This window comes from Durio zibethinus, chromosome 6 (genome assembly GCF_047325235.1).
Source record: "Durio zibethinus cultivar Kanyao isolate XHJ-2024 chromosome 6, ASM4732523v1, whole genome shotgun sequence".
NCBI lineage: Eukaryota > Viridiplantae > Streptophyta > Magnoliopsida > Malvales > Malvaceae > Durio > Durio zibethinus.
Window position 1 is genome coordinate 33,826,002 of NC_143167.1, and position 9,503 is coordinate 33,835,504.

At 32.5% G+C, this 9,503-nt stretch overlaps 1 protein-coding gene across 2 annotated transcripts; it reads right to left on the minus strand.

Annotated features, from left to right (window-relative positions):
• Positions 1-6,481: 6,481 nt before the first annotated feature.
• On the minus strand, positions 6,482-9,282 carry LOC111285533 (putative transcription factor bHLH041). 2 transcript variants are annotated; one of them, XM_022875019.2, is made up of 8 exons: positions 8,972-9,281; positions 8,772-8,879; positions 8,573-8,681; positions 8,463-8,477; positions 8,293-8,355; positions 7,461-8,168; positions 6,963-7,343; positions 6,482-6,782 (listed from the first exon to the last, which is right to left on the minus strand). In XM_022875019.2, exons 1-8 carry the CDS (start codon positions 9,088-9,090, stop codon positions 6,714-6,716), a joined length of 1,572 nt encoding a protein of 523 aa, XP_022730754.2. In that variant the 5' UTR covers positions 9,091-9,281; the 3' UTR covers positions 6,482-6,713. The 2 variants fall into 2 exon arrangements, with proteins under 2 accessions (XP_022730754.2, XP_089619297.1); XM_089763171.1 differs by lacking the exon at positions 8,463-8,477 and having other exon boundaries at positions 8,972-9,282.
• Between the last annotated feature and the right edge of the window lie 221 nt (positions 9,283-9,503).

Consider the following 9,503-nt stretch of genomic DNA (forward strand, 5'->3'; position numbering starts at 1 on the left):
TTCTTTTTCTGTCTTCGTAGACGTGAAGTGCTTGTCGGTTGAAAAACACTGATCTTTTCGCTTTCATAAAGTACTTGACATGCTTCTTGCTATATCAGGAAGGACCGGAGAAGAAGGAAAATGTATCCCCAATAGGCAATGCTCGATGTATTGGCAATTGACTTATTTACCAAATAAGCCTTATAACACCACCCAAAAAATAAGAAAAAAAAAAAGCTTTAATTATGTTTCCCTTCTAGCAAGTATAAATAGAAAAAATCCTAATCTTACAATAAACCTTATAATAATAAGATGTTAATATTAGTATTTATTTTGCAGGAAGAGTGGTAATTTTTGGTCTTGGGACTTCATCATTATAAATTGGAGCATTCAAGTGAGAAGGTGTTGGGACTGCATTTGATTGAGTTCTCTGAGATAGTAGAAGAAGATTGCTTAAATAAAAAACCCAAAAAAAAAAAGAAAAAAGAGGGATGATCAAAGATGCAGTTTTCATGTTTCAGATTTCAGAAGATGTAATAAGTAGGCTTTGCTATGTGAAGTAATAACAGTTCTAAACTTTAAGTCCCGAGAAACAAAGAGTGCTTCAATCTCCCTGGAATAGTACTTATCTGCAAATTTTGACATCATCTTCGAGCTCAACAACACATCGGAATAATCAGATTCTTCATCTTTTACTTCATATAAAACTCCCAGAGAAAATTTTATCCTATCAAGCTTCTTTCCTGTATGAATTTGAGTCGTTTGCAGAGTCCAGTGGCAGTGGATATATGAAGAATGATGATGTTTAGGAAAGCCCAAAAGAAAGAAGAAAATAATGGTCAGTGATACACAATTACCAGTCTTGAAAATCAAATTCTATAAAAATCCCATAGTCTTTTAGGCTTCAAGTTTCCATATTTTGACTGAAATCAATCATAGCATGTGTTCGAATAATTGTTTTTGTTATAGGTATTTTTGAGTCACAAGGATATAATTATATTTTACCTTAAAAGAGTAACAATTGGATCAAGAATATTTTAATCATTTAATCCGAGTTAATTTATATAAATATCCTTACTCTTTTTAAGTAAAAAAAAATCAATTATTCTTTTAACTTTCTTTATACTTTCCTTTGAGCGCTTCTCTTCGACTTTTTCACTTTTATTAAAGTGCTTATCTCTTAGCTTTTTCTTTCAGTCTGAACTTAATACAAACAAATGGTATGCTAAGTAGGAGTTTTTCTTAACTAAGTTCAGAATGACACCACAAAAAAGTAAAAGAGCTCGAACTTAACTTTGCCAAATAAGTTGAGCTCAACTCGACCAAAGAACTTGAATACAGCTCGGTCAAAGAGTTTAGACTCAATTAGGCCAAAGAACTCGGACTTAGCTCAGACTAAGCTTAGTCAACGAGTTCATATCTACATATCAACTTTGTAAAGGTCCAATTTAGCAAAATAGTTCAACAAAAAGCTCAAACTTATTTCAATAAAAAGAGTTCGAATTTATAAAATGCCTTCATAAAGGTTCAATTCAACAAAATAATTAGGCCAAAGAGTTCAGACTCAGCTCGGTCAAAAAAGTTTTTATCTATAAAATGTCTTTATAAAAGCACAACTCGATAAAACAATTCGGCCAATAAGATTAAATTCAACTCAGCCAAAAAAGTTTAAATCTACAAAATGTCTTCATAAAAGTCCAATTTGACAAAACAACTTAGCCAAATAGCTTGGACTTAGCTTGACTAAAAGAACTAGGATATACAAAATGCTTTCATAAAGGTTCAATTCAACAAAACAGTTTAGCCAAAAAACTCAGACTAAGCTCAGTTAAAAGAGTTTGGATCTACAAAATACCTTCATAAAAGTTCAACTTGATAAAATAGTTTGGCCAAAGAGTTTGTATTCATCTTGGTCAAAAGAGCTCAAATCTACAAAACACCTTTATAAAAGTCCAATTTGATAAAATAGCTCAGCTAAAAAAGTTCGAATCTATAAAATACTTTCATAAAAGCCCAATTCAATAAAACAACTCGATTAAAGAGCTCAGACTCAGCTTAGCTAAAAGAGCTTAAATTTACAAAATACTTTTATTAAGACCCAGTTCAACAAAATAGCTCGACTAAAGAGTTTGGATTCAGCTCGACCAAAAGAGCTCAGATCTACAAAATGCCTTCATAAAGGTCCAATTCGAAAAACAGCTCAGTTAAAAGCTCAGACTAAATTCAACCAAAAGAATTCGAATTTATAAAATACCTTAATAAAAGCTCAACTCGACAAAACAGCTCGGCCAAAGAGCTCAAATGTAGTTGAACAAAAAGAGCTCGCATTTACAAAATGCCTTAATAAATGTCCAATTCGATAAAATAACTTGATCAAAAAGCTAAAACTTAGCTCGATCAAAAGAGTTTGGATTTATAAAATACCTTTATAAAGGTCTAATTCGATAAAATAGCCCAGTTAAAAAGCTCAAACTCAACTCGACCAAAAGAGTTTGGATCTACAAAATACCTTTATAAAAGTTCAACTCGACAAAATAGCTCAAATAAAGTAATCAGCTTGGCTAAAAGAACTCAACTCGATTGAAAAAACTCAACTTGGCCAAAAGAATTCGTCTCGGCCACTTCGGCCAAATAACTCATCTTGGTAAATTATCTTCATAAAAGCTTAGCTAGGCCACTTTGGCCAAAAAAGCTCAGCTTAATCGAAAAAGCTCAGCTTGACCAAAAAAGCTCAGCTCGACTAAAAATGTTCACATCAGTTATCTCGATCAAAGAGCTCATTTTAGTAAATTATCTTCATAAAGGTTTAGCTAGGCCATTTTGGCCAAAAAAGATTTACTCGATTGAAAGAACTCAACTTGGCCAAAAAAATTCATCTCAACCGAAAGAGCTTAGCTCTACCAAAAGAGCTCATCTCGATCAAAGAGCTTATCTCAATAAATTGTATTCACAAAGGCTTAGCTCGATCATTTTGGTCAAAGAGCTCATCTTGATAAATTACTTCACAAAGGCTTAGCTCGATCGTTTTGGTAAAAAAAATTATCTCGATAAATTACCTTCATAAAGGTTTAGATAAACCATCTCGGTCAAAGTGTCAACTCGACCAAAATAGCTCAAATTGGTCAAAAAAACTTAGCACGATCTAATTTTATTGGCAAATGATCAGCTTGATGAAAAAGTCTTAATGATTAACTTAGCCAAAAAAGATAAACTCAACCAAAAGAGCTTAGGATAATTCGATCAAATTTCTTAAATAAAATATTAACTCCACCAAATTTCCTTCATAAAAGGTTAATTCAACTAAAAGAGCTTAGCTCAGCCAAATTTCATTAATAAAATATTAGTTTTGCCAGCTCGATTAAAAATACTTAGCTAAGCCAAAAGAGATTAATTCAGCTAAAAGAAATCAGTTTAGCTAAAAGAACTCGGTCTAACCAAATTTCATTAATAAAGTAGCAGTTTTGTGATTGTTTTTAGGAAAGGATTAGCTCAATCAAAGAGCTTAAGTCGACTAAAAAATTTTAGTTTAACCCAATTGTGTAGCTTGATAAAAGAGTTCACTATAATAAAAGTTACCTTCAAAAGAGCTTATCTTGGTAAATTTTCTTTCAATAAAACTCTACTCAGCAAAATTATCTTTGTAAGAGTTTAGAATCACCAAATTCACCTCGATGAAAATCACTTCAGTACAAATTCACTTTGGTAAAAATCATCTTAGTACACATTCATCTTAGTGTAAATTACCTCGACCTAGATTCACTCCTCTCAACACAAATGAATTTATAATTTTTTTTATAAAATCTATCAAGTGTCATGTCGATTATTGGGTAACTAACTTAGACAACCTAAATACCCCAAGATCAGCCATCCATTAACCTTGGCCAAAATTAAATAGTTAGTAAATAAAATCAAACAACTATTAAGATCCCAATAATCATCTATGTCAAATGAATCATAAAATGATATCTCATCATGTTAATACCTTAAACCACTCGTATCACTAAAAGATTGGACAACAAAATTGACATTGAAAGTCTGAATTTGAATATATCTTTAAATTTCAACAAATCTATTAAACCTAAAGTAATTCGGACATCCTAGCTCTACCCTCGTCTAAATCTTCAAACTATTTTTTGGGATAACATAATGTTAGAGGCATTTTTGGATTATAAAAGTATAATTATCATTTATTCTAAGAGAATAACTCACAATTTGATCAGAAGTATTTTACTCATTTAATCCAAATTAACTTATATAAATACCCTCACTTCCTCTAATTAAAGGGAGATTACTTCTTTTTCTAACTCTCTTATACTTTCCTTAAACTCTTCTCCTCAACTCTCTCGATTCTTATCAAATAACTAGCTTTTTCCCTTAATCCGAAGGTAATACAAATAAATTTAGTACAAACAGTTCTGTTTCTGTATCGTAGCATTCGGAATCTTAACTTTTCTAATTGCTTCAAAATCTTGACTAAGGCCCGAGGGGTACTTCAATTGTTTTATTAATGCCACATATTGTGTGAAATTCCTTAGAATTGTGCTTCCTCCATCCCAGCATGTTAATTAACCTTTTCTGCTGACTAAAACTGCAGCCATTTCTTTCAGCAACGTAATTGATGATGTCGTATCCGATGCGTGTGCAGACAATTCCTTAGAATTGTTACTATGCAATATTTTTATTTTTATTCACAAATTTTAACACTCAAATTTTCCATTGATTATCTTTTAAAAACATTTTAAATTTATCCATTCCATCAATCATAAATCATTAAAATTATGTTATGTAAAAACCTCGTGGACGTTCATATGATATAAATTCCAATACAAAAAACTAAACTAATCCACTTCTTTTATCAAATGAATATTCATGTAGTGCTAAGATACAAGCATTCTAGTATTTTAATGACGGTTACTGAGCATGAAATTGAAATATTTTTAAAAAATCATGAGTATAAAAATTATTTTAAAGTTTATGAATAAAAATAAGATATTATCACAAAAGTCAACTTTGTATTTTGCCTTGATTAGTAATATAAAAAATAAAGAAAAGAGGAGAAATGTTGTTTTTCATATTTTGGATCCATTATTTGAATGGGTGGTGAGATTAATTTTAATGAAATTGAAAATAATCATAATTATGAGATTAATTATTGTAACGGTGAGATTGAATATTATAATGATGAGATTAAAATTAACGGTGAAATATATGTTTTGATATAAATATAGCAGTGACAATAAAAAAAATAAAAATAACCATTAAAAATATTAATCTAAAAGTAAATTAAAATTTTATTTTAATGCATATCTGAATTTTATTTAACATTTAAACTATTAAAAAAATTAATTATTTAAGAATATAAATAAATAAATATAATATGAGTAAAAATAAAATATTACTTTTAAATTTGCTCATAATTATTTTAATTTTAATAAAATTATATATATAAATAAACTTAAATTAAAAATATTAACGAAGATAAAAGTGTCAAAGAAAAGTACGTTAGCTCAGTATCACTTTTTTCATCAGTGAAAAATTTTTATCTTACCAATGCCACATAAACACAACTACAACGCAATTATTAAACAATCCATCGTGGTGTAATTACACAAAAAAATCTACTCTATCACATTGTAATGTAAGTGTGATTCAATCCAGATGAGTCCTTAGTTTCTAGAAATGGGAACCACTAGCTCTTGAGTAATTGATAAGATGCTCAGAGGTGGAGAATTAAGCAGCCGAAAGGGTTGGATCATAATTGAATTTGCTGAGTATAATTATTTTTTTAAAAATAAAAATTTACATTATAATCATTGAAATTTAAAATTTAAAATTAGTTACAAAAATGAAATAAATTAAAATTAAAATATAGTTATTCATTAAAATTATCCCTACCTTAGAGTTCGACTAAAAAACCAACGGCTTCGCCCCCCAAAAGCAAATATTAGGTGAGATAAGCCAGTTGACAGATAACAGAAACATGGTCCAGACCTAATTCAACAGCTTCAATTCCATTCCAAAGAAAATGTCAGTCAAAATCGCCGTCTCAAAAAAAAAAAAAAAAGAAAGAAAACCTTTTGAAAACTTTCTTTTATTACGTAAGATATAGAAAAAAAATGCAATGACCCAACTGGCCAAGTCTTGGAATCTTAATGTGGCGGCGTCGCCAAACATTTATTAAATTTTTTGACAGACAATTACACATATCTAATCTTAATATTCCATAAACGTAAAGATAAAATAGAGATTACTTGCTAAATACTTTTAATAATAGTAATAATTTAAGAAGCACAACTCGAAAATTATTTTGAATTGGTTGGTGCATGGCGGTTTTGAAAAAAGTAATATTTTTTGACATTGGACCCAGCTTTCAATGCTTCTATCAATGTTTTAATGTTGGATTTATGGATGGTTTTCTCAATAAAAAAGGCGGTTTGCTTTCTCAGTCTCCCCTTTGATAAAATTGCAGTCAATTCGGGCCACAAAACTATATGGTCATACATTTAGAAAATCACTATTCGATTATATGTAGAGAAATTGATTACTTTGACTATCAAAATTACACATAATCACTCATACTTTTAACTCAACATCAAGTGATGATGGAAATCAAATGGACGGAGGCAAAGGAAAGGATGAGCCCACCATCAAGTACAAGATGCTGCCCGCGGACTAAATTAGTCTGATCACCACTTTAATAAGAGTGATTAATATATGAAAATATTATATCAAAATCATTGTGCCAGGTCAGCGACTAGCCTTCTCACTGCTTCCTGGAAGGAGGATTCATCCCATCCATTGCCCTAAATTCCACAAAAGTATTAGTATATATTTACTAAATATCATGCATTAATTGCTAATTGAAAAATACTTAAATATATAATTTTTTTTGTTAAAAAAGGAGAAGATATTGTAGTAAAATTTTCTCATGCAGCACAAAAATTGGAATAAATTAACTACATCGAAAATCTTGATTTGCATACCTCAATTCTGAGTCTTAAGTTAATGTGGTGAACTGAGCCTAATTCTGTTATCTGGGTGTTAGCTTCAATGGACATCAAGCTCACATTTCTGTCGAGCTTCAAGAATTCTAGCAGGTGGATTAAGATATCCACTATCGGCCGTTCTCCTCTGACACTGACTCTCAGGTCAGTGATTCTTTGTTCGGATGTTGATTCGGATGCAGGTGTAATCCGAACACCTATTATCTCATTTGATGAACCATTTGCTTCCCCACCGGCAGCTTCTCTTGAAGGCAAAAGCTGAGCTTCAAGTAACTGGTTTTGCCGACTAAGCTCCACAATTTGAGCTTTCAATGAGGTTAAGCACTCCCTCGCACTAGTAAGCACCGACGCTTTGTCTTTCTACATATGAATCCCAATGCCAAATTTAATAAACATTGCTGTAATTATAAATCCTTGATGCATAAAATTAATTCAATGTTGAGACTTAATAACTATTTTTGAAGATTGGTATGGTACCTTGGTGCCAGAAGGAAGAAGAGATCGCAATGCAATGAAACTTTCATTGAGCTTTTCTCGCCTTTTTCGTTCTGAAATCATATGGTGCAATTGACTGCTAGTGGGGCGGCTTCGCAGCAGTTGTTCACACCTCGCTAAATTGCATTTTCTATAAAACAAAATGGCTCGTTTCAGCATACTTTGAGCTCGTAAACTGGCCCTCACTGGTGTTGTTGGCGCTAACGCCGAAGCATATCGTTTAAACGTACTACAAGCTTTGGGGTTTAGCTGGTAATTGTGAGGTAAATTTTGGCTTTGTTGGGGATGATGGGCTATTGAAGAAGAAGAAGAAGAAGAAGGGGAGGTTAGAACAGCAAGGATTGCTTTGATCATCGCATCATTTTCGCTCTCTATTGTTGGTAACTGAATATTGCTCCGCATTTGAGTTAAGGCTTGCATGGCTTGTTGGTGTGGATGGTCGATTGGAGAAGAGATTGCTTGCATTGAAGAGGTTGTTGTTTCAGTCGTCGGAACCTGAAGGTGAGAGGCGCTTGGGATGGTGAAGATCAAAGAAGAGTCTGGACTACCCGCAGACAGTGACCTTAACGATGACGAAGACGAAGATGGCCTGTTCGGATCAGTTGGTTGGGGAAGCTGATCTCCTATGGAAGATAATTGTCTTGAAAAGTCATCTGGGAAAAAACTTCTCACCTCCATCTCCATGTTAAGCTGTCAATAACATAGTATATTAAGTTCAGTGACAAATTAGATATACTTTTATAGATCAATATTTTCAACAAACAAAGCAAGTGACATTATATTACTTCGATAGTATATTAGTTTACTTTCTTACTTGTACCACATTGGAGAACCCTAACTCAATCTCTCCACTTCTGCATCCCATGAATACAGCCGTCTGCAATATATAACAGACAAAAAAAGCACGTAAGAATTATTTTACTATTACATTAAGAAGATCGGATTTGGCGCCATCAACTTTGACAGCATATATAGTGAACAAACCTTAATTCCTGCTTCCTGCAATAAAGACGGAAAGATGGTATAGGTAATTAGTTCCTGTTTAACAAAAATGCAGTTTTGTTGTTGTCATTAAAATTTCCATTGATCTTTACCTGATAAAACCGTCGCTGTGTCCGATGGGATGCTCGGTTGCGAAGCTCCGGTTCCCCCAGTTCAACGTAGGGCCTATTATTCCTGAAAGCAAATCCTGGAAAGAGGCCACTGTAGAGCAGAAACCCTAAAAGGTTAATGCCTAAAATATAACTTAACTGATCAAATAGAACAAATTTGGTAATGAAAATTTTGTCGTACTTATCATTTTCAAGAGGGAATATTAATTGCCGATATTCGACGAAGAGCCCCAAAGCTCCGGGCTGGGTGTTTTCTTCATTGAAACATCCGTCCCAACCAATTAAACAGCTGTTAAAAATCAAAATATTAGATACCCATATCATGAAATTAAGATTAATATATGCAAGTGTTAGTTAATGAGAGGGAGATGAAGAAGATACTTTGCTTGATGCAGGTAGGAGTATGACCATAGGCAAATGTATGTGCCGCCGGTGGAGTGCATGAGAAATTGGAGAAATTCAGCACGGGATGCTTCATCGAGGTGGAAGACAGCGTCCATGAGAGTTGATGAATACTAAAACTTTTTGTTACTGCTGGTTCGGCTTTCATGTCATTTGATTGTTTCTCTGCCTTTTGTCATTCCAGAGAATTGAGATGCTCCGTCCGCTTGAAAAATATTGAACCAGAAATCATCTATTTAAAGAATAGATTTGGGTGTCAAGCATGATAAGAAAACTAAGCTAACGGAGATACTTATTTGAGAAGGTGCCTGGAATGAATGAATTGTAAATTTGTAACCAAGGCGATCACACTGGGAAGAATAAACAAAAAGCCAGCTGATGATAGACAGAAGGCGGTTTGAAAAGTAGCAGAGGATTAACAAAAAAAGAAAAAGCTATGACCTGTCAGGAAAGTAACCATATATGATAATAATTAAAAGAAATACCAGGAAATTTAAAAAATGCACAGTGA